This window comes from Apteryx rowi, unplaced genomic scaffold, assembly GCF_003343035.1.
Source record: "Apteryx rowi isolate R43461 unplaced genomic scaffold, aptRow1 scaffold_167, whole genome shotgun sequence".
Taxonomy (NCBI): domain Eukaryota; kingdom Metazoa; phylum Chordata; class Aves; order Apterygiformes; family Apterygidae; genus Apteryx; species Apteryx rowi.
This window is the reverse complement of record NW_020447941.1, coordinates 406244-433649: the sequence shown is the minus strand read 5'-3', so window position 1 is coordinate 433649 and position 27406 is coordinate 406244. Positions and strand designations below refer to the sequence as shown.

General features: G+C 42.0%; 4 protein-coding genes across 8 annotated transcripts in view; 1 reads left to right on the top strand and 3 right to left on the bottom strand.

Annotated features, from left to right (window-relative positions):
• The window catches only part of CFAP61 (cilia and flagella associated protein 61), a 123048-nt gene extending 121938 nt beyond the window's left edge, over window positions 1–1110 (bottom strand). The window contains exon 1 of the mRNA XM_026060200.1: window positions 867–1110. The gene's annotated coding sequence lies outside the window, so the exon portion shown is untranslated. The remainder of the gene's footprint in view (window positions 1–866) is intronic.
• CRNKL1 (crooked neck pre-mRNA splicing factor 1) lies at window positions 1110–13475 on the top strand. The gene is made up of 14 exons (XM_026060204.1): window positions 1110–1254; window positions 1705–1857; window positions 3545–3636; window positions 3764–3922; window positions 4286–4452; window positions 4828–5006; window positions 5664–5834; window positions 6536–6727; window positions 7506–7565; window positions 8756–8836; window positions 11163–11402; window positions 11866–11967; window positions 12455–12703; window positions 13222–13475. Exons 1-14 carry the CDS (start codon window positions 1207–1209, stop codon window positions 13387–13389), a joined length of 2061 nt encoding a protein of 686 aa, XP_025915989.1. The 5' UTR covers window positions 1110–1206; the 3' UTR covers window positions 13390–13475.
• A 485-nt stretch (window positions 13476–13960) lies between these two features.
• Window positions 13961–18476, bottom strand: NAA20 (N(alpha)-acetyltransferase 20, NatB catalytic subunit). Its single transcript, XM_026060205.1, has 6 exons — window positions 18374–18476; window positions 18118–18142; window positions 17894–17984; window positions 16313–16448; window positions 15336–15481; window positions 13961–14399 (listed from the first exon to the last, which is right to left on the bottom strand). The coding sequence occupies exons 1-6, from the start codon at window positions 18424–18426 to the stop codon at window positions 14314–14316; spliced, it is 537 nt and encodes a 178-aa protein (XP_025915990.1). The 5' UTR covers window positions 18427–18476; the 3' UTR covers window positions 13961–14313.
• A 1491-nt stretch (window positions 18477–19967) lies between these two features.
• The window catches only part of RIN2 (Ras and Rab interactor 2), an 83749-nt gene continuing 76310 nt past the window's right edge, over window positions 19968–27406 (bottom strand). For 4 of the 5 annotated variants that reach the window (XM_026060207.1, XM_026060209.1, XM_026060208.1 and 1 more), the window contains 2 exons: window positions 24855–25018; window positions 21437–21847 (listed from right to left, as the gene is read on the bottom strand). In XM_026060207.1, coding sequence (XP_025915992.1) covers window positions 21530–21847; window positions 24855–25018 — 482 coding nt within the window. In that variant the 3' untranslated portion in view covers window positions 21437–21529. Of the gene's footprint in view, window positions 21848–24854; window positions 25019–27406 lie in introns of all 5 variants that reach the window. The other variant, XM_026060206.1, reaches the window with a different exon arrangement.

The following is a 27406-nucleotide window of genomic DNA, read 5'->3' as shown; positions in this document are numbered from 1 at the left end:
CTTGAACGTACGTACTTAATATGGAGTACGACAACAACATCTACAAAAAAAGAAAAACCCACTAGCTTTTATAGGCAATTTCTCTGATGTTTTAAGTTGTAAGACACGTATATTCTTTCTAGTGCAGTGGAAGCGATTATACTAAGGCTAAGTGAAGGATGGCTCCTAAAATGAGCAGACAAAATGTCCACATACTTCACTTATGCATTTAACTAAGTAACTTTAAACTACGAGACTACTAAAATAATAGGTTAATTTTTATTAATTTCATCTCCACAAATCAAAAAACCCAGGAATTTTTAAATGTTGTCAGCAAGTTTGACTTCAGCATTAAGATTACTGCAGCTGAGGAATGTGCAGTTTGCCAAATTTCCATATTTAGTTGTTTAGCTTCAYGCACTGAAAAATACCAGTCCGCCTCCCCTCAAACACTAGTGCAACTATGACTGACAGAAAGTAACGTTTATACACTAAAAATGTACTGTTTTCATAAAAACAAAATGTACTGTTCCTGTCATAACTGCCGTGGCTATATTAGGAGAACAGCACATGACAGCTAAGAAAATTGGCAAAGCAAGCAGATAAGGAGCTGTTCCTTTTCTGAGCCAGTTCTTAGAACAATTTCCTCTCTAGCTCGTTAATTAATTAATTAATCTGCAGCGGCAGGCGGAATCCAGACCAACCCGAGCCCGACCTCGCTCACGCCAGCGGCCCCCAGGGGGCGCCGCGCCGCGCCGCGCCGCGCCCCACCGCCAGGAGCATGCCGGGAGCCAGGGCGCGCAGGGGACGCTGGGAAATGTAGTTCGGGGCTCGGGGTCGGGGGGGGGGAGGTTGCCGCGCCTCCCGCCGCCGCGCCGTGCGCTCACCTTCCCCCGGCTGCGACGCGGAGGTTCCCCGCTTCGCGGCGCTCCCAGCGCGGCAAGGCGGGGGGGCTGGGGGCCGGCGGAGAGAGAAACGAGCGCACGCTGTCCTCGCCGGTGGGGGCTTCTCGCTCTCGCTCTCGCTCTCGCTCTCGCTCTCGCTCTCGCTCTCGCTCTCGCTCTCGCTCTCGCTCTCGCTCTCGCTCTCGCTCTCGCTCTCGCTCTCTCTCGTGCGCGCGCGGAGCCGCCGTTTAGACGCGACGCCGCCGTTGCCGCGGCAACGGCGCTGCGTGAGGTCAGAGGGTAACGGGGGCCCCGGCTGGGGCCGGCGCGGAGAGGCGGCAAGATGGCGTCTACGGCGGCCGGGAAGCAGCGGATTCCGAAAGTGGCGAAGGTTCGACGGGGCGCCCGGCCCCGCGGCGGCGGCGGGGGGGGGAAGGAGGGAGGGAGTCGTCCCAAACCGGGGTCGGGGCTGGGCCGCGGCGGCGCCCGGCAGCCGCCTGACCGGGCAGGGGCGGCCTCGCTGGCCGGGCTGCGAGCGCTCCCCCCTCACGAGAGGGTCGGTAACGATCCCCGTCTTCTCCGCGGCGGAACCGCGCCGGGCTCGCGGCTTTAGGAAGTCGTCCCCCCCTTTTTTTTGGCGCTGCGGGMAGAAGCAGCACGGATTTGGGCTGATACACCCAATAAGACCCTTTTCTCTCTCAGCTTGGCCCCCTATCCCGCTTTGGTGAGCACTGAACGCACTGAGTCCCTGCTGGACTAAATTGCTCACGATGGGATGCTTCAGTTTTGTCGTTAACGTGGAAAATCTTATATTAACCCCCCACCCCCCCTTACTTTACAGGTGAAAAATAAAGCACCTGCAGAAGTTCAGATCACAGCAGAGCAGCTTTTAAGAGAAGCAAAAGAGAGGGAGCTTGAACTTCTTCCACCGCCTCCTCAGCAGAAGATCACAGATGAGGAGGAGCTAAATGACTATAAACTTCGGAAAAGGAAGGTAAAGGCAACCCCCCCCCCCCCAGTATTGCTGCTCATATAAAACACTAAAATTTTAATATTTCTTAATTTAAGCAAGATGTGTTTCACATTACTAGTGCACTTTTCAGGTTAATAGCAATTATTAAAAATCCAAACATTTTCAATAGAAAATTGGATACTTTCATGCAGAAATTCTAAGTTGTAAAYATGCTGTCTAACATAAAATTTGGTAGTACATAACACATTGAACACAATCACATATATGTTGAGAACATTGCAAGGCTTGCATGGTTTATAAGGAGTTTTTTCATTGTTCCCAGTATCTTTCCAGGCAGTATGACATAACATTAGCTAACTTTACACTAATGCTGCTATTTTGCCCCCAACTGTATAGTAGAAAATAAGGGTATGGGTTTCCAACTGATATTCCTGTTCCATATGATGTTATTATTGGGCAGACTTTAGAATATAACTGTCTACATTAATCATGGTTATGTTTTGATGATTGCCTTCAAACTTAGCCATTTTGCTTGTGAGACTTTAGGTATAAACTTTTCTTCTTTATTTAAAAAGAGAACTCCTTTGCTTGTGCAAACTTGCGTGCTGTTTTGATCTGCTTTCTGCTTTGACAGTTCCTGTCCTGGATCAAAAGAAAGCAAAGGCCAAGTATATCACTAACAGTGAACTTTAAATGTTTTCAACTAGACTAACTCAGTTATTTTTTAGATACAGCCAATGTCTAAAGATAGAACCAATATSTAGAGATAAATTAGGAACATCATTTGCTGAAGCATATGCGTATATTCAGAACTGGTGACTGTTCTAGCACAAGCAGATGGCACTTGTGTACTCAGCCCTTAGTGGGTGTCCATTTGCGCTCTTACAATCATGTTTAGGACTCCTAATGAAGATTTAGAGCTTTACAGTGCCGGATGGTGATGCTGTTATCTCACTCAGGCACGTACAGGGCAACTGGAGTTAGATGATCAACATCACGGCACTGCAAAAACAGGTTTTGATGTTGCATTTTTCTCATCCCTCGTTTGAAGAGCAGTAACAAAACACCACATGTTAAYTGTGTGTGTTAAACCATGTTTAGCCACATGTTAAATACCAATAGCAGTGGTCCTGACAGTAGTCTACAACACACTGAAGAGGSCCTCACCATTGCATTTCATGAGCTGTGAAATTTGTCTAGCACATTTGGCACCAGAATATTAAATCAAGAGAATRATCATAATGCACCTTGCTTTTTTTAGGGGGGGAAAAAAAAGCGCGCGAGAGCGCAATGATACAAACAGATCGAAGCGAACAAACTCTTGCTGACACATCCAAGTATATTCAGTGTTGTCTGCAATGACTGGATTCTGTATGTCCAGTTAATGTTGCTATTGAAATAGCTAACCAGGAGATTGAGGGTGAAAAAGGAAAAGATTTGAGTGCTGTGTGTTATTATTCTCTCAGTATTTTATGTATTAAGTTGCAGGAATTTGAGTTTAGTCCTCATCTATATACTGATCTCTGCTTCTAGCTGCTCTGTTACGCAATTTTTAGAARATATTTTATTGAGTATGACTTGTTTCAACATCTGCATAGATGTAATATTTGGAATGTAGTCCAGTTACAATAATATTCTGTAAGCTGTTTATAACAAGATCATTCTGCACAGAGGAATTTCCTACTTACAGAAATAATTTTCTCCTCAGACTTTTGAAGATAACATAAGAAAAAACAGAACTGTTATCAGTAACTGGATAAAGTACGCACAATGGGAGGAGAGCTTAAAAGAAATACAAAGGTAATTATGCTATAGCTGCAGGCATCTCTTTTTAAACCTTTTTAGATACATGCTGACAAATACCATCAAAGTCTTGGGGGCACATTATGTTCTCAACATACTTCAACCATGTCTCTTTACTTTCCAGAGCTCGTTCCATTTACGAACGTGCTTTAGATGTAGACTACAGAAATGTCACTCTCTGGCTGAAATATGCGGAAATGGAAATGAAGAACCGCCAGGTTAATCATGCCCGAAACATTTGGGATCGAGCCATTACTACCCTCCCCAGGGTCAACCAGTTCTGGTATGTTTTCAGAGAGTACAGCATTGCTTTTACTCTCAAAGAGTATGTGTCATTTTTCTATTTAGGCATCATGCAAAAGTGCACTGTGTTCTCTGTTTCTGCAGTTCTTTCGGTTAATCCCCCAAAATGGAAAGGCTTAAGTTTTGGAAAGTTTTTGATCTTTTCAAGTGGTTAACAGTAGTGGGAGAAGGATGTTTGCGTGTCTGCATGCTGCCAATCACAACAGTATCTATAGGCACTTCTGGAGTGCAAGTGGTGAATAGGTGGCGAAATCTCAGTAACGCTCTTACTGAACACTCAAGAAATCATTGTACTTTTAAGTATTTACTAAATGATTGTAAACACTTGATCTTGTTTCCTAAGGTACAAGTATACTTACATGGAAGAGATGTTGGGGAATGTTGCTGGATCACGTCAGGTGTTTGAACGTTGGATGGAGTGGCAACCAGAGGAGCAAGCTTGGCATTCCTATATTAACTTTGAGCTGAGATACAAGGAGGTGGACAGGGCRCGTACCATTTATGAGAGATATATCCTTTCTAGCGCATTGTGATTCCTACCCAGGTTTGGGCTTGGATTCTTCCTCTCTTTTATTTAACGGTACTCATGTTTCCAGTTTCTTTGCAGTCATAATTTGTTTCAAATTTCCTTCTTCTTCATGACCCTTGCCTGATTTTTTTTTTTTTCCCCCCCACACCTCTTTTTTTCCTCCTCTCCTTAAGTTCTCTGGACTGAACATGAAGCCTTTGCCTGCTCAGAACTCAGAAGAGTCTTCTTCCTAGGTGTATCACTTGCATATATCATCTTTGGGTGGTGGTTTGTAGTCCGTGACCCTGTAGTCCCTGGGAGGAATGGAATTTGAAATGTCCAATTCAACTGTTACCGTTTCTTTAACATAACTCTACTTGTTATTGTTCATCCTGATGTTAAAAACTGGATCAAGTATGCCCGCTTTGAAGAGAAGCACAGTTACTTTGCTCACGCAAGGAAAGTATATGAGAGGGCAGTGGAGTTCTTTGGAGAAGAGCATATGGATGAGCATTTGTACGTGGCTTTTGCAAAATTTGAGGAGAACCAGAAAGAAGTAAGACCTTCTTGATTATACACGGGATTAATACTAACCACTCCCACAAGATTTCTTCTCAAATATCAAACTCAAGGGCATTTAACATTACTTCAAAACTTGTGTTTCTTCAGCACCTTATGAGGTCTTGTTATTGTAGTCTGAGTTCAGGAGACAATTTTTTGCCTACTTTTATTTGCCATTTGGTGACATTGAGGAAATATCTTTTAAGAAAGATAGGCACCAAATCTGTCCTAGTGCCATGGGATCTAATACAGATCCTCAGATTTCTAAGTTTCTATGAGATGGTGGGTCGATTATCTACATGATAAAAATGCTGAAATAGCCATGTTTTTCCCAGATGCCAGCTTGAAAGTACCCAGGACATTAAGCAATTGAAAACATTCTGTAAAGGGGAAGGAAAAACCCCACGCCACAGCCTCTTAAAACTATTCTAAGCATCCCAAACCTGTAAATGAGTAAGCGAGATGGTGATACCTGTTACAGAATCAGTTTTTTCAAGTCATACTCTTCAGGGAGATCCGTTAGTCATGTCCTAAAACACTTGTTTACATTAAATTTTGTCAAAAGCTGACTGAGAAATTAAAGCACAGATTTTGGGGGAGGAGAGAGAAGTTGTTTTGTAAATCTAATTCAAGTGATATTTAATATTTTCAGTTTGAAAGAGTAAGGGTGATCTACAAATATGCCTTGGATAGAATTCCAAAACAGGAAGCCCAAAATCTCTTCAAGAATTACACCATCTTTGAGAAGAAGTTTGGGGACAGAAGGGGAATTGAAGACATTATTGTCAGCAAGAGGAGATTCCAGTATGAAGAGGAAGTAAAGGTATGTATTGTAAACATCCTCTGGGCTCATCACACACACAGGTGCTGCTTAAGCTACTCGAGCACCTTGTGATACAAAGGCTAACTAATTTTACGTTACCCTCGATGCTCAAGGCAAAAAATCCCTAATCCCCTCCATTCTTTTTAGAGGCAGAACTCAATCTATAGAGGAGAGAACGGTACCTAACTTGCCTTCACTGCTTTTTTTCTTTCTGCAGTCTAAATAGATTGTGGCTCCAAAATTTTTGATTGCACTGAGACCTCAGTATTCTTTGCAGTCATCTTAGGGGGACGTGCAGTTTAGCTGGTAATTTATTTCACTTTTGTTACGTAGTAACTTTTACAGGAGTCCTTGTCTGTGTAYAAATACCTTTTGGTGAGGAAGTAAGTGTGCCATACCTGCCTACTATTCACTGAATTGCTGAATACTGCAGATTTTCATCATTTCCCCTTACCCTCTCACTGTTTGGTTTGTTTGTCTTCACTCAAAGAATCTTTGTAGATAAAATAAAAACAAATAAATTACAACCCACCCCCTCAAAAGCCTTAAGTATGCCTGAGACTGACAGTTTTCATTAATATTTCAGTAGCCATTTTTAAAGGAGAAACTGAATAAAAGCTGTATGTAAAGGAACAGGATTTTTTTTACTTAAAAGTTACTGAAGTTTCTTTCCCATTTCTTTGCTCCCATGTTTCTGTAAGGCGAATCCACATAATTATGACGCGTGGTTTGACTACTTGAGGTTAGTTGAAAGCGATGCAGATGCCGACACTGTCCGAGAAGTGTATGAAAGAGCCATTGCCAATGTTCCCCCGATTCAAGAGAAGAGACACTGGAAGAGATACATCTATCTTTGGATCAATTATGCATTATATGAAGAGCTGGAGGCAAAGGCAAGTAGTAAGAACTCGGGGTTTTTTCTTTCCTTTCCAGATACTTTCCTTACAGTAAGTAGCTACAGATATTTTCATTTTAATAAGAAAATGGGGAGCTAAACATCTTATATCTTGTGTTGTGTAATCAGCTACAGGATTTGCTACTTAAGAGGTCTTTTTCCATTCATTTGTGTGTAGCATCYCCTCCCTTGCTTGGGGAGGGAAAAGAGTATCTCCCTTTCACACGAAGTCATCCAGAAATATGCTGATCAATAAAAACAGAAGTAGGTCTTCCTAGCTCTGTTTGAATGACCTGTTCCAGGCTGTGGTCTGAACTTGTGAAACAATTTGGTCTTGAACAAAAGAATTTATGAAGTTGTTCTGTGAAGCAGCCAGAAATTCTGAGGTTGCGTAGGTATTTCTTCTCTGTGTTTGTTATCAATCATTTCATGTTCCAGCTGCTCTTTATTTCGTAGCTGTTCAGAGTCCGTTAAAGGAAAAAAATTTTTTTTCCCCCAAAAGAGTTTTTTAGGAGGGCCACTCCTAGTTTTGTTGTCTAAATCTTAGTGTTAAATTTTGTTTTGAAAAGATGACTCTTACTGACTCTTAGAAGTTACCATCTTTGAATTATGCACAGAAATAAGTAAGCATATATATATTTAAGAACACAGGATTCTAAACAACTGGACTTAAACGTACTCTAGTATTGTTCTGGAGTTTGGCAACTATTGCCTCATTCAAAACCCAATGTAATCTCAGCAGTGAATGAAGTATTTAATCTTGCCTGTTTTTACAGGATCCAGAACGAACCAGGCAGGTGTATCAGGCATGTGTTGAGCTCATTCCACACAAGAAGGTAAGGCTTCTCTAATAGTTTGTCTCAAGTCTGGGATTAAAATCCCCAAGACCAAGATCCTTGAGCTTTCTTTCCCCACTCCCACCACTTCCTAGTCCTGAAGCCACTTGGATTATCCTCAGTCAGCTGCAGTGAYGAGAACAAGGTTCAGGGGTGTACGCCCTTCCAAACAACTACTGGCACATYCATGAAGCTCCCGCTCAGGAACAAGGGAGGTATTTATCCAAAATTTTAAGCAGACTCCCTTCCAGTAGCATTAATTTCTTCTTCCAAAATTGACAACGTTTTCCTCAGTTAAGGTGTTAGATGGCTGCAAATTGCATCATCGGGGGAAACAGCAGGCCACGCACTGATGTTCTGTTGCCTAGGACAGACATGATGCAAGGGTATTTTCAGTATTTTCAAGTTACCCAATTTGCTTTAAAAAGCTGAAATAGCATGAAGTCAGAGGATAGCTTAGTACCATTAAGCAGCAGGGGAGAACTTTGTTATCTCTTTTTTTTCCCTTGTTTGTTTTCCTCCTCAGGTTGATCTTTTCGTAGCTGTTCTCAGCCTACGGGCTCGCAGCCGCTGCAGAATATCTAGTGTTCCGTTTTGCAGGGGGCTGCTGCCTTTAATAGCTACTGTTTCTACTCGGTTGCATGGTCCCAGCTGAGGAAGGGGCATTTGGTGAACATCTTCAGGGTTACACCTCTTCGAGACTGACTTTCTCTTTTTTGTCAGTGAGCTTTAATTAATCTTGCCACATGGCCCAACCCTTAAAACAATCAACCAGCTTTGCTTTGGAATGCCACAAAATCTTAGGCAATATATATTTCCTTTTCTAATGTGATGTTAATCATGTCATCTGCATAYCAGATGTGTGGATTAGGTAATCTGTAATCGTTAAGAATTGATTAACTATTAATTGATTTAGTGGTAAACTAACCATTGTCTTTGCTTGAGAAAACTTCCTGTGCTGGCCATTTTCACTTTTATCCATGATGGAGAAAATTGTCCTTTCTTAGAAAGGTTGTTTGGGGTTATGAACTCCCAGCTTTTCAGCAGCAAAACACTGAGGTAAAATGCAACAAACTGAGGTAGCAGTAACATTTCTTTGTGTAGTCTGCGTGATGTTTTTTAAAGAACATATGCAGCATCATTTATTAAGCTTCCAACTCAGGCATCGCGTTTTTTTTTTTTTCTTTCAGTTTACATTTGCCAAAATATGGCTACTGTATGCGCAATTTGAAATACGACAGAAAAATCTGCCACTTGCCAGAAGAGCTTTGGTAAGTAAAAGAAGGACTTAATTCCATAATTGCCTTAACTAACTAATRACAGCAAGGGAATGGCATTAAAAGATCTTAAATTGTCCTTTATAAATTGCTGGTTTATCCATTTAAATAAAGCATCCTGGAAATCTGCAGGGACCACTATTTACTGTCATGTATGGTTTAAAAAGAAGCATAGCTTGAAATGCGGTGAATTAGCTGCTGGCTGAAATGAATGCAGCTTTCTCATTTCAGCAGGCAAAACACTCATCTGAACAGCAACAGTACCCAAATCAGCTTAGTGCACTTGTAAATTTTTAGCTGCTGCTGATTTGTTTAAATGATGCCTGCGCTAAAAATAGCTTTTTAACAAACACTTTAAAATCGGTAGTTCTTGACTCTGAGAAATTGAGATTTACACAATGGAGTGTTTGAGTCCCAGCTGGCAGATTGCTAACAGAAGCAATCACAGGGGCTTTGGACAGGCTTAAGAGAGTGAACTGAACTCCGGTACTGAATTCGCTATCATGTCAGAAAATAAGGGAATACGTTTTGGCAGAAAAACCTTCTGGAATGTAAAATGTTCCTTTCGGATATTTTAAATAAGCTGGGTGACAGCATGAAGCATTTGGAGAGAAAGCCAGTATTGGTAACAGTTGAGGTGGTTTGACGCTAAAGAGAAAAATTGGTGGGGTTTCCATTTTATCTGTGGCACAGCGGTGACGGGGCATAAACACGAATGGCCTCCTGTAGCTGACACTGGAGCATGTTTGCCCCCTAATGTGCTAGTAAAGCTTTGTGTGGTGAGCTGGACTCCTGCCCTTGACCAGAAAAAAGAAGCAGAGGGATTACGTCCACTGTGAGATTGTTAATGCCTCCCTGCAGGAGAACACAACCATCTGTCCTTAAGCGTGCTGCTGTTCAGACTTGGCTTAAGATACCACGGCTAAACATTAGCATATTCACGGATCATCACCCTGCCTCTACCCTTCATTTTTAGGGGTAAATGACTTAGTGGATTCTGGAAAGGCTGCTTTGGTCTGTCTGGAAGTCTAGTTTCCTCGATTTCTTTGAGGCTTCTCTTTTTGGTAGTCCTTTTTCCTTCTGTTATTTCTTTGACGGACCTGTTTTTAGTATGTCACACCATATTTTGGAAACCAGATTTTGATACAGCCATAATCTTTCTTTGGACTGGACCTAGATTCGGCAAGCAGTTCCCTTCTTTCCCAGTGAATTGACTTTGAACCACGTTTCTGTCCTGAGGTGAGGGTATCTGGGTCCCACACTGTCACTGTGCAGAAGAAGAGGTCCAGCGCCTTTTGCTGAAATGCTTATCAGTATGCGGACAGCATGCTGCTCTATTTTCACTGGCTGCACATGTTGTGTGGGTTCTTTGCTTTCCTACGGTTTGAGAGGAACTGGAATTGGGATGACAGGAGATCAGGCGGAGCCTACACTACTTCAGAAAATAGTAATGGGGGCGAACCAAGCATATTTTGAAATAGAGAAGACAACTGTGGAGCTAGAGAGACCCATAATGGTGACCAAATCGATGTTCCCAAATAGTGGTTTCCTCCATTTAGTAAGTACTGAGGTAGGCAATGTGTAGGAAAGTTGTGTGGGAGAATCACAGTAAAGAAGTTTGATTTTTGAATTAATTGCTCAAATCAGCTTGAAGGAAGAGAGAGGCTCCAGTGCTTAACAATACTTGCCTACAGAAGCGTTTCAAAGAGTGAAGCTCGCTGCAGGCTTGTAGGTGTACCTGTCTCAGGTGCACCCCTTCTTAACTCTTCAAAAAGATTCCCAGAATAAGAATCAGAAACTGCTTTCTCACAGCTTGGCACCAAAATATTTTTTTAAACATATTTATCTATCTATCCACTATTGTAAGTCAGCAGGCAGGGAGTGTGGACAATTCTCTGTGCAATGGTAAATAGCAGTGGTGGGCCAGGAGCCAGTTTCTCTTGATATAATTTGTAATATAAGATACTCAGGAACTGCTTACTGTGCTTTCTTCAGCTTTTGACTCAAGATGAAATGTTTATTTGATGAGTCAGGGTTTCAACTGATAATTCATGGGGAATCCCTATTACTTAAAAGCATCAAACAAGTTTAGAAGGTTTTCTGTTTTCAGAGTTTCCATTGATAGCTTATGGATGCACACTCACTTTGTAAACACTGATTGTATTTCATACTGGTCCTGGTCAGCCTGAGAAACTGCTCAAAATTGAATTTTAGTTCAAATACTGAACAGTAAAAGATTGTTCAGAAAATAGGGTGGTTTTTTTTTTTGCAAGACCTCTGAGTGTTTTTTGTGTCGTTGTTGTTCTTGTTTTTTAAACAGGGGACATCCATAGGGAAATGTCCAAAAAACAAACTCTTTAAAGGTTATATTGAATTGGAATTACAATTGCGAGAATTTGATCGCTGCCGAAAGCTGTATGAAAAATTCCTGGAGTTTGCACCAGAAAACTGCACATCATGGATTAAATTTGCTGAATTAGAGACCATTCTCGGTGATATCGACAGAGCCCGTGCGATATATGAGCTGGCTATTGGCCAGCCCCGGTTAGACATGCCAGAGGTAAGGGGGTAGATGAACTCTGAGGTAGTGAAATTTGAAGGCATTTATTACCCAGTGTGGCTGATTAAAATACAGATAATCTATCAGTTTGAACAGAAATGCTTATCATAGTGGCTTAGTCTGCTTCTCATCTATTTAGCATGTTTCTTGACAGGTTACTTGGGGCTATAAAATCCATGATGAAACATAGAGGGAGAAACATGCTTACAGTAATATTTTTCTATCCCTAAACAGCCAGTTCTTGACTGGATTATGTGCACAAGCTTTGATATTACTTAGCCTTAATTCCAGGTAGTACGGTCAATTAATACTCACAGAGCTCTGAAATGTAGTTCTACAAATTTCCTGTTTACCCATGCTCCTCCTTTTAAAAAAAGGAAAAAAAATGTTTTCATTATCTCAGTATTAGATACAGGGTTGTCTGAAGATGCTGTGAACATAAGCAGACACTTCTCTTTTACAGGTTCTTTGGAAATCCTATATTGACTTTGAAATTGAGCAAGAAGAGTATGAGAAAACAAGAAACCTTTACCGCAGATTACTTCAGCGGACGCAGCATGTTAAAGTATGTACACGTACGCAGAACACGGATTTGGTCTCGATTATGGTCCATGCTGGAGGGAGAGCCTTGACTGCTTTGGTTTTGTGGCTTTTTCAGATCAGCTGTGAACCTAAGTTCCCAGTGCTGTGCCCCGGCCTGTGCCATGAAAATGTGAAAAAAAACCCAAACCAAAAATACTCAATGATGTTTAACAGCAGCTATTCTTCCTATATGAAGGAGAGCTTTGCAAAAGCTTTCCAAAGCAGCCTTCTTCCTACTGAGCAGCTTTGGAATTTTAATTACAAAAACACTGGGGGGGGGAAAAAAAATCACAACTTATTTTTCCTTGCGATATAGTTTGGTGCTCTAGTTTGACTAAATTCAAACAAATTTATCATGACTCAAAACAACTACAATAAATTTGTCCAAGTGTCTTACATGAAGGTTAGGGTTATCTACTTATTAAAAAACAAAACAAAACATCCTTGGTTTTMATTTGCTTTCACCACAGGTATGGATCAGTTTTGCGCAGTTTGAGCTTTCTGCAGGGAAGGAGGAGAGTTTGCCAAGATGCCGGCAAGTTTACGAAGAGGCTAATAAGGCAATGCGAAACTGTGAGGAGAAAGAGGAGAGAGTCATGCTTCTGGAATCCTGGAGAAGCTTTGAACAGGAGTTTGGAACTGATACCACTAAAGAGAGGATAGATAAACTTATGCCTGAAAAAATAAAGAAGAGAAGAAAACTTCAGGCTGAAGATGGGGTAAGAATAAAAATTATGCAAGTAACTATCTTGAATTCTTGGTGGCTTTATGCTGTTATCTCAGACACAAACCAGGTTCAGCTGGGATGGATGCTGTAACTGTAGGAATTTTACTGCAGTAGCTGAAGCAAAGCACTGGCCTGAAACAGATGCTGCTGAGCTCCTTGCTCTTCAGCATGTCCAGGTGGGAGATTGAGTCAAGTCAAAACACTCATACCAAATTAGTTTTACTTCAACCTGCTATGGTAAACATCTCAAAATAGCTTCAGGTAGTACTGTACATCTGTAGTATCTGTTTCTCAGCTTTGTTGGGAAAAGTACAGTCCACCAGATCTACCTCCTCTGCTCATTATCCATAGTAGAAGTAGTACTGTCTCCAGCTAGTTGGTTTTAGCTGTTGTGGTAGTTTAACAAACACTGATTTTAATTTCATCTTATTGTTATGCTCATTAGAAGCACATTCTAATAGCTGACATTAACATGCAGCTTAAGCTTTCTTTGTTACATTTTTTTCCTAGTCTGATGCTGGCTGGGAGGAATACTATGATTATATTTTCCCAGAAGATACTGCCAATCAGCCTAATCTCAAACTACTTGCTATGGCTAAACTGTGGAAGAAACAGCAACAGGAAAGTGAAGCTGCAGAGATGGATCCCGACAAAGACATTGATGAAAGCCAGTCTTAAAACATTGCCTTCTCCCACTCCTTTTTTGGGGATATTGTACAGTATTTTCATTGATGATGAATAAATGTATTTGGAGAGTTTTACTATTACTGACTTAAGACATTTTTGGTTTGCAAAAAGAAATCATATTTTAAGGTGATTCCAATTGAAAGTCTGTATTTCTAGCAACTGAAAGGAAAAGTCACAGGCAAGCGCAGAAGTCTGCAGCTATTACCAATGGTGTGAGAAGCGTAAGAAGCAGTGGACTGCAGCTTTGTTTCCAAACACAAGACCAGCTCTTCTAAGGAAACTGTCACAGGATTGCTTGATTTAAGGCTATTAACATGGCAGGACACCAGATCTCCTTTCTATAAGGAGAAAGATGCCTTCCAGTAGTTCTGTAAAATATGTATTCATCACAAGGATAGCTGAAAACAAAATAAATACTGCTGACAACTGCAACCTGTTCAACTCCCTACTAAAGTAAGCTTTTATCCCAGAAACTATTCAGAAAGGACAATAACAGAAGCTAAATATATTGAAACTAACCCCTGAAAGAAAATGTATATAGAAATTAGTACCACACAGTCTGTCTGTATTGTACAAGCCATTTTATTTCAAAAAAGATTTTTCAAGCTTCAACACTTCAAACAGGAGGGATGAATAAGAATTGCATAGCTGTGACTCTCAGGCTCAGTAATAAAAATTGCTTCCTGTCTGGATTTTTTTTTAATATTTACTGTAAAATATGGTGGCACAACATTTAAATAATCCATGGGGAAGTAAAATTGGGAAGTAATGTAAGTAAACTTCTCAGTATTTTACTTATGGAGTTCAGGGAGGGGGTGTATTGAGCCTAAGGTTTCTCATCCATTTAAGCTCAAGGGCAAGGAGAAAAAGAAACCTGATGCTCTTAGTATGTTGCCTGAGAATCACAGCTTACAGCTATTCAATATCTTCTGGTCTCACAGGATGAGGTAGAGGTATAATTGATTTCTTCTCTGAATCTCTGGAAAGAGCTTTTCTCATATCTGTTTCAAAAGAAATAAATGTTACTATAGCAAGATAGCCATTACCCAAAGCCATATTAAGTGAATTCACTAGTACAGTAAGATTATTTTTCATCAAGAACATTCCAGTAGCAACATTATAAATTCAATCACTGCACTAAATTCAACAGAATGTAAGGGAAGTGGCAAGCTAAAAGGACTTTAAGGATTTAAGGCATCTGCCACAACAGCCCCTGTATTTCATAGGACTCCTTCAAATCAAATGAACAGTGCAAGAACAGAAGAGATGCCTAACATGGCCACATAAGCCTCTTTGGAGGATTCTTAAAGACAATCTAGAAATAGCAAGCAGCTAGTATTTCAGTTTTGTTAACAGAGCAATAGTAACATACTTTACATTTCCATTTTCTTTCCCCTTTAAATTGAAGAAAGCTCTGAAATGTGAGAAATCTGCCAGTGGCAGATGAAACATGCTAACGTTTGATTTTGTCACTGTTGACCATAAATACTTCTAAGTTTGTAATTAGGACATCTAAGGGGAAAAAGTTTCAAGTTCCTGTTATCAAAGGTCCCCCCCAAAAAAACAAAAAAAGATCCCAGCAACGTATTCCACAAATACAGCCACCTGGAAGGAGCGTTCTTTGGAAAGAAGAATTGGATAACTAACTGCATTTTTATTTTAATCTTACTTACAGAATGGCACGTCTTTGCACTTATTAATTTATTCATCTTTGGTAGTTTATTTTGCCACTGATGATAGTACAGAACGTGTATACTGCACGATTAAGTTTTGTAACTGAAGTAATCTTCCGTAGGAAAAGCTATCTAAAGTCACATACAAAATTCCACTCTTCAACAGCTATCTGAACTTAGCTTCATCTAGAAAAGAACAAGCAAACCCAAAGATGCACAACTTGAGAACCTTCCCATTCAGCTAGAAGCGGAACAAGTACTCACCATAAGCATCTTCGTCTGGCTCTCCGTTGCTAGCAGAGTAGTACTCTAACACCGTCCGGTACACACTGTAGCCTAGTTGCTTATACATATTTACTGCAACTTGATTTGATACTCGCACAAAGAGATCCACGAAAAATCCACCCTTTCTTTGTAAAAATAAATAAAGGACAGTAAGGAAGAGCTTGTGAACGTATTTCCAAATAATAACCCATAGCCTGTAATCAGGCCAGAAGCCGGTCAGATGATGTGGCACACTAATAAAACACCTTTCATACTGTAAACACAGACACATTCCTTTTCCAAGGAACAGATCCTGTACAGGCACAAGTATATTTTTGTCACATGACCATCTTCTACACCAGCCAGCAGGTTCAAAAGTATTAAGAAAAAGAACAAGACAAGCTAAACAACCACACAAGCCTCATTACTGTAAGAAATGAAATTAAAAAAGAATCCAAGATTCTAGATTGCACTAACTTAGGGACTGCCTCATTTAAAATATACAGAGGAGGAAAATAATAATAATAAAAAAAAAAATCAGGCATGAAATTCAGCTCCCCACCTGGAGATAGCACTTCTCACAAGGCAAGTTCTTCAAAGCATTGTACTATTTTTGGATTTTATCAACTACAGCGGGGTTGCCCTACCAGCATGAGTTGGGGACGTTTCTCCATCGGTTTATTTGACAACTTTTATAGACAACTTTTATTTGGCAACTTTTATAGACTGCCTCTACTGGAAAGCAACCTACTCCCTACTTAACCTGGCAAGATAGCTGTCACAGAAAACACGAGATTTTAAACTGCCAAGTGGCCCTTATAATTCTTGTTCTTTAACCACAGGGAATTTCAGTGCATCACAACACTGCTTAGTGGAAAAGTCTGGGTCTGTTTCCACATAAATATCTAAACCGTGGACAGGAGCCTGTAGCAAGATGACTTAGTGAGATAAATTTCAAGAGGAAATACACTACTCACTTTTCTGAAATTTCTTCCAGTAGTTCCATCAATTTAGCAGCCAAACCCAGCCGGCGAAATTCAGGTGCAACAGAGAGGGCAGTAACATGTCCATGCCATTCCTCCCTGGCCACAGAGCCTTCTGCTTTACCCATTACTGCAAACACACGGAGCACTTAGGACAGTAGCGCTTTTGGGATAAAGCGCAGCTAAACGTGTTTATACATTGCTTTGGTTCTTCTGTAAACAAGCACTGCAGTGAGCGTGGTAAACACTGAAATAGTGATGGCTGCATCATCATTATGTTATTCAGTGACTACGTACAGTTGTTCCGTACACCACAGTTTAATAAAAAGCTGGAAACATGACCTTCAAGGTCCTTGTCTACCTGGATAAGGTGAGTTCTGTTGGAAAGACCCCCTAACCTCCAAATTCCTCATCCTGCCAGCTGCATGTGGAGAGAGTTTATTGCAACATCAAAATCAACTGACTGTAGAAAAGGCAAACAGTTCACATTATAGCTCCACTGAAAATGTCATTCTGCACAAACTCTACGCTAGTTTTTTGATGAGTGTAAAAAAAAAAAAATCATTTTTGAAAATTCATTTTTTAAGCCTAACTTTCAAATAAAAATTTTAAGCGACTCTTGTGAGTCTTTAACTGAGCAGAATCTCAGGATCTGACTGAAACAATGAAGGGAAGGAGGACCAGAAACCCCAAACTAACCATCATGCCCACTATTGGAGACTTTTGGTCACTAAGGGGAGTACAGCTTGGGAAGCTTTGCCAACCTGGCAATGGAAGGCTGAGGCCCTGCAAAGATGGTATGTTTAAGAAAGAAAGGGGGGACTGTTTTGGGGGAGGTTCTTTGTAGTTCCTTCCCTTTCTGCACAGTGCCAGTCCGGGGTTAGTTCACTGGCGGTCATTCACACTTCCTATCCCATACAGCGCTATTAACAGCGCACAGTCACTGCTGCTAATAAACTGAAGCGGCAGGTCTGGAAAAAGCCTCTGTATCGTAAATGCTTTAAGCGTAATCTGTTAAATACTTTAATTCCCAGGTCCCTGCTTTATGACCACGAAAAGAGGGTGAAAAAAAACCCACACTGTTTTAAGGAAGGAATAAGCAAACAAATAGCTCTATTTAGAATGAGTCCCGAGCAATATGAATATCACAAAGCAAATAAGCAAATGTAATCAAAGTCCAGACCCAGAGCTTTCCCTTAAAGGACGATGCCAATCCCAGCATTTTTACTCACGGTTGACTAAAAGCATGCTAGATCACGCTGAGTGCAATGACTCAATTTCCTGCTTATATAAAGGTTTATCTGCATACATTTACAAGGATAAAGCTTGACTGGGTGCCACCACAGTCATGAGCTTTTACCATGCGATATGAACATCAAAACAAAAGCTATGAAACCTATATAATGCCCTTAGGTATTCATGAGACAACGCGTTACTACATAATGCTCCTCTTCAGTATTGAACATATAGAAAAATGTGGAGAGTAAGAAGAAGCTTGTGAGTTGTGACCCCCAAAACATCGAAATGCAGTGGAATGGTAGCATGTAAACGCCCCCCCCCCCCTTTGCCACTCACTGTAACCCATTAGCTCTCCACCGGGTGCTTCCGCGACAATGAAATACTCGGGCCAGTGGGCCAGATACTGCAGGTAAAAGGGGATCCCGTACTAAAAGCGCCTGGTTAAGGAACATGGCTCGACTGGAAAGGGCCGCCGCCCGCGACGGGGCAGCTCTCCGCAGGGCGCCGCGGGACGGGGCCGCGCCGCTGCCGGCGGCGGCTGCCACGAGGGAGGAGGATACGGTCTCCGTGAGCGGGTCCAGGTTGCTGCGGGGAGAGAAACCAACACTCAGGGCGCGGCGGTCCCGGCCGAGGGGCTCCCCGGGGCGGCGGGCGCCTGCGCAGAGCGACGCGCGGCGGCTGAGGGACGGCGGGGCCCGCGCCCCCCTCGTCCCCCATCCCCCAGCCGGCGCTGAAGAGCGAGCGCGGGGCTCCGCGGCCCCGGACGGCGGGGGGAAGCTAAGGGAGAGCGAAAGGCAGGAGGCGGCCGCCGCTCACATGTTATTGAAGCGGAAGAGGTCGTCGCAGGTGAAGGCCCGGAGCGACGTCATGGCGCCGCCGGTGTCGCCGCCGACCCGGAAGCACTCCCTCCGCCACTCGGCGCGGCCGCGGGCCACTTCCGCCCGTGGGGGGTTGCTAGGCGACGCCGAGAGGGGGCGGGGCCTGGCGAGGCCGGGCGGCGCCATTTTGGGGTCTCTTTCCCTTATCCTCGGCATTAAGGAAGCTCGCAAGAGCTACGCGGATACAGAATGCCAATTTTTTTTATTTTTTATTTTTTTGTGAGGGAAATCAGGCTGATTTATCAGCAGGCTTTATTCTTCGGACACTGCAGCAATGGGCTGGCAGCCCCTGCCCTTTTGTAACGAACTCCCGCTTGGTTTTTGACGCGGTGACTTAAGAGCAAGCGCCTAAACGCGAGACTGGTCCCGAGGGCTGGGACTGTGAGGCCGATGGCGGCCTTTGAGACTCGCCCTCGGAAAGGGAGCGTGGGGGAATGACAGTAAAGAGGCAGCCCTGATTTTAAGCTGCTCCGGTTGGTGTTTTGCAAGATGTGCTGCTTCTTGTGCATTCACATCCCTAATTCCCTAATAACAGTGTTAACTTTCCTGTTAAGCCTGTTTTATTAGTAAGATTTAGGGATTAATTACTTAGCTTAGTTTCCTTTAGCCTTTACAGCTACTTCTCTATTTCAGAAAAGAGACAGTAATAATTAAAAAAAACAAAGTACCTCAGTTAAAAACTTTTCTCTTTTCTTTCTCAGTATTTCATAACATCCAACGCTTCTCATCAGAGAAGATGGAATAGCTTATTTTTACAAGTGCAAATTGCTTCCAAAGTTTTGGTATCATCTGTTTCCTGGCATTATGAGAAGTAAGAAGTGTTTTGCACAGAGAAGTGAATAAAATGGTCAGGTTTTCAAAAGAAACAATTGCACAAGAATGGGCAGCGGAATCAGCTTGAGGTGGTTGGGGCACGTGCTTCCCTTTTGCCCTTTTTGCTTTCCTTTGTTAGACGCTTGGAAGTTCTGAGTTTCTCAAAATTTGCCCTCTCTGCCCCAGCCCTTCCCTCCCTCAACAGAGTCGCCATCAAATGAGAGTGGTGGGATTTTCATTAGATCTAAATGTCAGTCTGAACTTTGCAAGAAGTGGTTCAGCAGCCAAGATACCTGCCGGCTTCTACTGACTGTTTAGGTCAAGCACACAAAGTGGAACGACTGGCTCAGGCATCTGACACCTTCAAATGTTTTCATATGCCCATTACTAGTCTGTATAAAAAACTAACAAAATGATGATACAGTAGTTAATACTGTACTGTAAAAAGAGGAAGAATCAGTGAATTGAAGTCTAGCCTGGGGAATATCATTGCTGCCATCTAACATCAAAATAATTTTTTCCTGTGGTCTGACGTCAAACTAATTACTGTGACCAGCTTCTCACAACACTACTTTACACAAGCTACAGCTCACTTCTTGCATCCTTTCAAAGAGTTTAGAGTGGGCCAAGCAATACAAAAAGCAGTATCATAAGAGTCTACTGACACACAAAACATTCAAGTGCAAACTATTTCTAAGAAAAAGCACACAACATCCCATTATTGCAGTTCATTATTACAATGTATTATGTGCAAAACTCACCATTTATCATTTACAAAATGAAATACAAACATGTGCCAGAGGTTTCAGATACATGGCAAACTGACATTAAAAATGGTACAGATCTTCATATGTACAATATACATGCTACTCATGACGCATTTTTGTAATCACCCGCCTGAAGTTACACCGCTCCAAGGACCGGAGGAGAGCCCTCGGTCCCTGTAAAGAGAATAGTCCTCTTCGACTTAAGTAGGGACCAGAGTGTCACCCACAGCATCTACTACCTTAGACAAGTCACAAGAACACACACATTTAATACCATTTTACCTTTGTGTATTTAGGACTCTGACTTTCATGTGTCACCTGCTCAGTAACTTAAGAATCATGAAATGCTACAACATACTCTTCAGTCCAAAGCACATTTTGATGTTGCTGACAGACTATACAAAACGGTTAGTGTTCCCATTCATTTTATTGATATTTAATCCTCTGCTAACACAAATAATATCTGGGATAGGTGCTGTCAAATCCATCTGCATATCTACAATATTGTATACATAAAAGTTTCTTACCAACCTCCTTCACTCTCTTTCTGCAAGGAGCCTGAACCAGCAGACTAACACATTTTATTCCTAAATTAGGTTCTCTACATTCTTTCTCTACCCCTTCTCTACATCCTTTTCTTTCATCTTCCTCTTCCGAAACCATATTTTTATCTAAAACAATGCATATAAACAATAATCCAGGCAACAGTACATCAAGTTCAGATAAAGGCACTGAAATCACCAGCACCAATGTTACAATCTTCTTACAGATAACAGAATTTTCATAAAAACCCTCCTGTAACATGAAAAAAGAGAAACCACAGAGACTTTTAATGCAATACTCTAAAACCAGCAAGAGATTTATTCTTGTATATTAAATGTTAAAATCACATGCATAATTATAGAATACTTTATAGTTAAAAAAATATTTAAAAAACCAACCCTGACAGTTTACCTGCAACTGCTATAAAATTTCTATGAAATATATATAAAAACATGGAGATTTTCTGTAATAAAAAAAAAAAAATTAGAAAAGGATGCAACCATCCAGGAAATTATGAGTTAACTGATGCCCTGCATCGGACAGTCTTGTCAAACTCATGCTGGTCAAACTGAGCATGTACCAGCCAGTTCACTGCAACATTTGTCTAGCATACATACATTTAAATCAGAATGACATTTGGCTAAAGGATGAGTGGAAGAAGCTAGATTTTGGCACACTACAGCAAAAGACCTGCAGAGGGCCACAGCATAATATGTTTCAGAAGACTGCGGTACCAGAAATTCCGCTTCATGGGCTGTTTACTCAAACACGCTGGTTGAATATTCCACACGACTGGCCATACGCATGGTTTACATGGTTTTTCTGTAAGCAACGCTAGAAGCGTCTGCACGTGTTTTACTAGGCATTTATGGTTTAAGACCTGCATAGACTGTTTTACCTCCCCAGGTAGGCAGCAAAGGTGTTTTCCAACAGTTAACAAGCAACAGAAATTAAACAACGAGTTGCTGGTTTTAAGAAGCAGAGTCATCGTTGTTTTGAAAAATGGCACCATAAGGATCGCTGTTAATGCGCTTGTAGACAAAGTGAAAGACCTGGGGTTGCGGGCGGCTGTGCAACTCGGCCTTGATTTTCTGAGGGTAGGTATCTTCTGTCAGTTGCTGCCAGGTGTCGTCAACAAAAAGAAACAGGCTATATTCTTCGGGATTGTCCACTTTAAACTTTTCAGCACAGAGCTGACACACATCTTCCGTAGTGATATATGGCCTTACTAGCAAGGTCTTTCCTGTACATCCACTGTTAACTTCCTGGAATGCAACGCGAAGGTAGTTCTGTAGAATGAGAAAACAGACATAAGAAACTGAAAAAAAACCAAACCAAAATAAAACAACCCCCCCCCCCCCCATGAAACTCATCCTCTGAAAATTGTGGAGTCAGCAATAAACAGCAAGCATCTTCCCGTTCCAACCGTGAAACGGACTCCGGCGGTTTCTGTAAATTATGACCACCTTGCCGATTACGATGGCGGTGTGAAACTGTGGCAGATGTGGTGGGCATGACAAACTCGGTAAGCCTTYGTCCTCCTCCCCGTGGTTTACAGTCTAACCCTGCAATTAAGAGTCAGCAGAGACAGCCTTGAGCACGTGGAAAGCCCCAGTGGTTTTAATGGGACTTCATGCCTGGCTTTACGAGGGAATAAAATGCTGAGAAGCAAAATAAACCTCTGAGGCAGCACGTCCACAAGATGCTGCTGCCACYGCTGGGTCAGCCTAGAGTACAGAAGCTTCACACACTACATTAGTCAGGAGGGAAAAAAAAAAAACCACCCCAAATCCTCTGCCAATTTTAAAGCAAGGGTGTTGACCCGAAAACAAGTTACTACATGATAAACATCTGTTTGCGCTTTTATCCTGCAGTGTGTAAAAGGTAATGCCATCTCATTTAAGGCATTTTCATCAATTATCCAGTGGTAATTGGTCATGGGTCTGAGCCTTAGGTAATGGGTTGTGTGCGACAGGGTTTTCTTAATTCTTCTTTTCTAAAGAAGAGGGATGCTGCAGAAAAAAAGCTTACTGTGCAGCATTTGAATGAATCTATATAACCTTGAGGCAAAAACTGGACTTTTTTTTTCCTACAGAAATTCACACATGCCCACAGCTCTGAGAACATGGAGAAATGCTAAATATGCCCTAAGAGGCACAGTTCTACCTTCCAAAAAGCATTCGAAAAGTAAAGTAAAAGGCAAAGTCACATTTTGGACACATGAACGAGGCAGCCTGTTGTGCAGTGCTTCATTAAGAGAAGTTTATCTGGAATTAAAGACTATGAGAAGTGGCAAAATTAAAGGAGGTGAGAAGCGTAAGAGGATGGCAGTGAGAAAGAACTGTTTATTGAATGAGCTGGTACCTATGATTGTATGCGGAATAAATTAAGCAGGCCAAATCACTATGGTAAAAATTTACATTTCATACAAGTTATTAAAAGCTAAGACCAAGGGGAATGTTCATATGACTTATTATTTAAGTTCCAAAGAGCACTTCTTTTTTTTAAATAAACATTCCCGGATAGCTCTTGCAGACTGAAACACTGAAGCTCTGCAGCAGCATTTAAACCACTGGGACTGAAGCTGGCTGAATAGAACGAATCCATTTTTGTTATCCAGCCTAAGGATCTAATAAATGAGCAGCCCTAAATAAGGCAAAATGCACCACAATTTTAATTTCTAATGTAGTTAACACACAAAGGATGTGTTTTTTTAGATGTGTTTTTTTAAATGTATGTGCTTTTAAGCAGACAGGATTGCTTGAAGAAGAGGCTGAAGGTTACACAAATGCTTGTAACTCATATAATAAGTATCAAATTCGTTTATGCAGTATCAAAAAGTTCTATTTAATAATCATCGCCWTATGGGATTTTTGCTTTTCCATCCTCTTGAGGGAGGGACGGAAGGAGAAGGCCTTTGAGGGCCAGAAGCTGAGAAGGCTGTGAGACTGCACCATGGAAATACAGTGAGCGCATCCTGGTCCAACGTGGGAACGATTAGTTGTTCTGAAGCTGCGTTACGTATGTGTCCACACAGCAGGTACTTTATTTCAGGACTGCAGATTGCGGAGGAATTAGATTGAAAACTGGCGTTCTRAGCAGGCAGCAAAGTGCATGAATTTGTGCCAAGGTGAAACAGAATACGAGATTCTGCCAAAAGAACCCTCTGAGATCTAGTCATTCAGAGGAGAGACAAGAAGATGAACTTTCCTACAAACGGTGCCCTGTTTTGCTGGAATGTCAGATTCAAATAGCTTGAGACTTCCCCTAACTACAGATAAGCCGAAYAGGAAATGGATCCCAGCAAGACGGACTAGCTTTGTGCAGTGGCCATAGCTCAGGATCTCTGTTAATCAGTTCTCTTCCCACAGAGAGACACATCATGCAAGACCGCTTCTTTTCCCAGCTCCTTCCTGTTCAGTGTTGCTCTCTAGTGCTTTGCATGGACACTGATAAAGCACAAGGAGCCTCAACTGAAAAGTTTCACTGTCTTCTGATGACCCTCCACCTTTATTTCTGAAGATCTTAACCAAATCATAACTAACTGATGGCTGTTATTAGCCAGTCTGGAAACTTTGGGCTATGATATCAACAGGAAACAGCTAAAAACAAAGAAATAAATCCTTGTTTCTCGATTTCAACRTCTTCCTTGCTTCAGTCCAGGAACTGATGTATCTGAACAGCCAGTCAACAGCGTACTACGATTTTATGTGAAAGACCCGCAGATCTGATTTTAGAAGATGAAATAATCCAGACTGTTATTCTTCAGTTGAAGTTATTGCCCTACTCTGAAAGAGTAGTAAGAAATGGAGGGGGAAAAAAAAAAGAAAGATGAAGACATTCATAGTGTAGAACTCTGGTCTTTGCTTAACTTTTAATCAACACTGTAGACCGGCTTTCTTCCCACCTCTCTCCTCTGCTGCCTGCTGTATGCCACCATTACCTACCAGGGGAGCTGTGCTGATCTACAGCACTGGAAATCTGGATTTGTTCTTTTTGATAGTAAGGCATACAAAGAAGCTAAATCTAAGATATGATTCACTTTGTCCATGGAAAGGTGGGGGAGGGGGGGGAAGTTCCATTATTTAGTGTTTTCTTCCAACCATCACAATCGAACTCTGTTAAAAAGTGCAAAGGCTTAAAAAAACTGGGGAAAACTTGTAAGCCATATTCTCAGCACTGCTTCACTTCCTTCATGCCCCCAAGGGAATCACAAAGAATCACACCTCTCAAATGGAGATTTCCAACAAAACAATTGCTCCCTCTGTTTTTTTTTCCTTAAGCCCCGGGCTGTACCTGAAAATCATCAACTGAAGGTATTGTTCTGTTAGTTGTCCTCCTCTTATGCCATTGCCGGAGGGTATCTCTGGCTTCCGAACTCAGCAGTCGGGCAGCCTGTTCTTCCTGGAAGTTCTTGATCAATGAAAGTGCTCCGTATGCGCTTGTCAAGTAGTAGCCTCCTGCGAAGGACAGCAAGAGAAGGACTTCTCAGAATGGTCACAAACAGGGCGCCAGGCGTTCTGACTGGTCACAGAAGAAAAGACGCGTTTGCTATATCTATCTATCTGTGTGTGTATGTGTACGAATGAAAGTCCTTGTACTCTGGTGTCAAAATATCTGTATGTAAAGAAAGGTCGCAGGCAGCTCGTTTTCCCCCAGCCAGCATTCTCAACTGGGCAATGAGGTGATACTACTACTACTGACCCTCGTAGGGAAAATAAAAATTAATAATTCATAATCTCTCTTACCATACAGACATGTAATTTACAGCAGCAAATTTGGTGACATGATTAGAACTGCTCTTTACTACATTTTTTTTTCTTTTTCAGCTTTTTTTCTGTACTACCCAATCAACTGCTCCATACTTCAGACTGCCGCTTTTACAAGCAACGCAACACCCTGCAAGCGATGCATTGCCCAGCAGTTACCACTATTAACATATTGCTCTCCTACTTCCAAGAGTAACACGGGTATCGGGCCAACATATCTTCCTGACGTCTGGAAATCCTGGAGACACGGACTACGATGAGCTCAGTGTTTCTGGTTATGTGAACTGACCTGCGTGTGCTCACGGGCTTTCTGAATATTGGATGATGTGTTCTGAGCTGCTCAGGGACATGCAGTAGTTACGTGCACTGCGTGTTATCAAGTGGTGCAGTTACATCTACCTCTGGGTCCACTAGTGCTGGAGRCAGCTAGTTACTTAAGTGTCTCGTGTAAGATGCTCGCTTACTCCTGAACGTTTTAATGAAGCTGGGACATGAGTTTTCTTCYAATCAATTTTCAAACAGTGATTTATTTTCTTCCCAAGTTTCAAATGTAGACGGAATACACRTAGCTGTTTAAGCAAAATAAAGGACAATCTACCATGGTTCAGGAACTTAAGAGTAACTATACTTAATGGCAACAGAGTAACAACTGGGAGTGTGATTWACACCCAGGAAGCATCCCAAAAGCATTTCCCATAGTTTGAATGCACAATCCAACCAGTTAGCCAGAAGCCTGGCTCTAGCGGTTCTGCTGCTGCTGCTTGTTTGCTCTTTCTTTTAAAGGAAGACTTCATGTGGKTTTTTTTTTGCCATTTTTTGGCATCCCCCACCATGGCCAGCTAGCACAGAAGGTGATGTCTGCAATCCTCCTTACTTCACCTTCATTACATGAATGGAGAATGAATTCAATAAAGCCAAGACAATTGCTGACATACAAAAGAAGCTGCAGTGCGCAAAGGAAGAGGCGTCTCGGCATGAGCTAAGAGCCCCCAGCAACCTGGGGAAAAGGCATGCTCTGCTTTATTTCATTTTCTACGTGAACTAGTTAAGTGGGAGTGTCCAATTAAGAGTGGCACAGTCTATCCACGCTGTCATTTACAGATGCATTCTGTGCTGACAGGAGTATTTTCAGTATGACAGATAGCATCCTCTTGGCCTCTAGCTTTGCAACAAGTCCTATATATAAAACACAGGCAAGAGCCGTGAGCCAAATTGGACGATACAACGCATTTGAACTGCATAACCCCAAAGCACTAAACAATTTTTCCTGCGCGGCACAGTGCGTCCGGTGCCAAAGACAGGGCCAACCAAYAGATGGACCCCTTTTTGCTGAATTAAAAATAACATGACTTAACAGTTCAGTAGATGTTTCTGCTTTTCAAGCACGTTAATGATCTCCAGCTTCACATCTCAAGTATTTTCCCTACTAAGATTCCTGAACAAGGCACTAGAGGATGCTCTGTATGCAAAGGCAGCAAACAGGCTAGTGCCAAAGGGGAGGAATCCTGGCGCACCTCTCTCACACATACCGGCTTGCAAGAGGATACAGCAATTCCAAGTCTAAAGATAGCAGGGACAGGAAACATATACACATATATATTTAAACTCACAGCTGAGCTTGGTCACAAGAGCCTTTTAACCTCCTCACAAGGTGGTGGATTCTGGGGCCTACCAAGGTCTTGCAGGATACCTCTGTGCTAAAAACACCACCATGAAAGCAGAGAGAGGGAGGCAGATTTCCCTGCCTCTAGTGGGCTTCAGCTTTCAGTCATGCCTGCCATAAGAAATTCATTCCTGGGGCTCATAAAATATTTTGCAAGAAGCAAATATTGGAAAGAAGCAAAGAGCGTCAAGGGGGAGGCGTTCTCAAAAGCACTTCCCTGGCAGAAAATTCCCCCAGAAGCTTTTACAAAGTATCTACCCTACGCCCCATTTTCAGTCACACCACTTAACTGAATGCTGTGGCACTATAAATACACTCAAGATATTTTCAGGCACTGAAGGATAAACACATTCGGCATCTGCATGGTATATGGGTTTGCTTGCCAAGTCATGATGCCTCTCCGTTCTCGGTTGAAA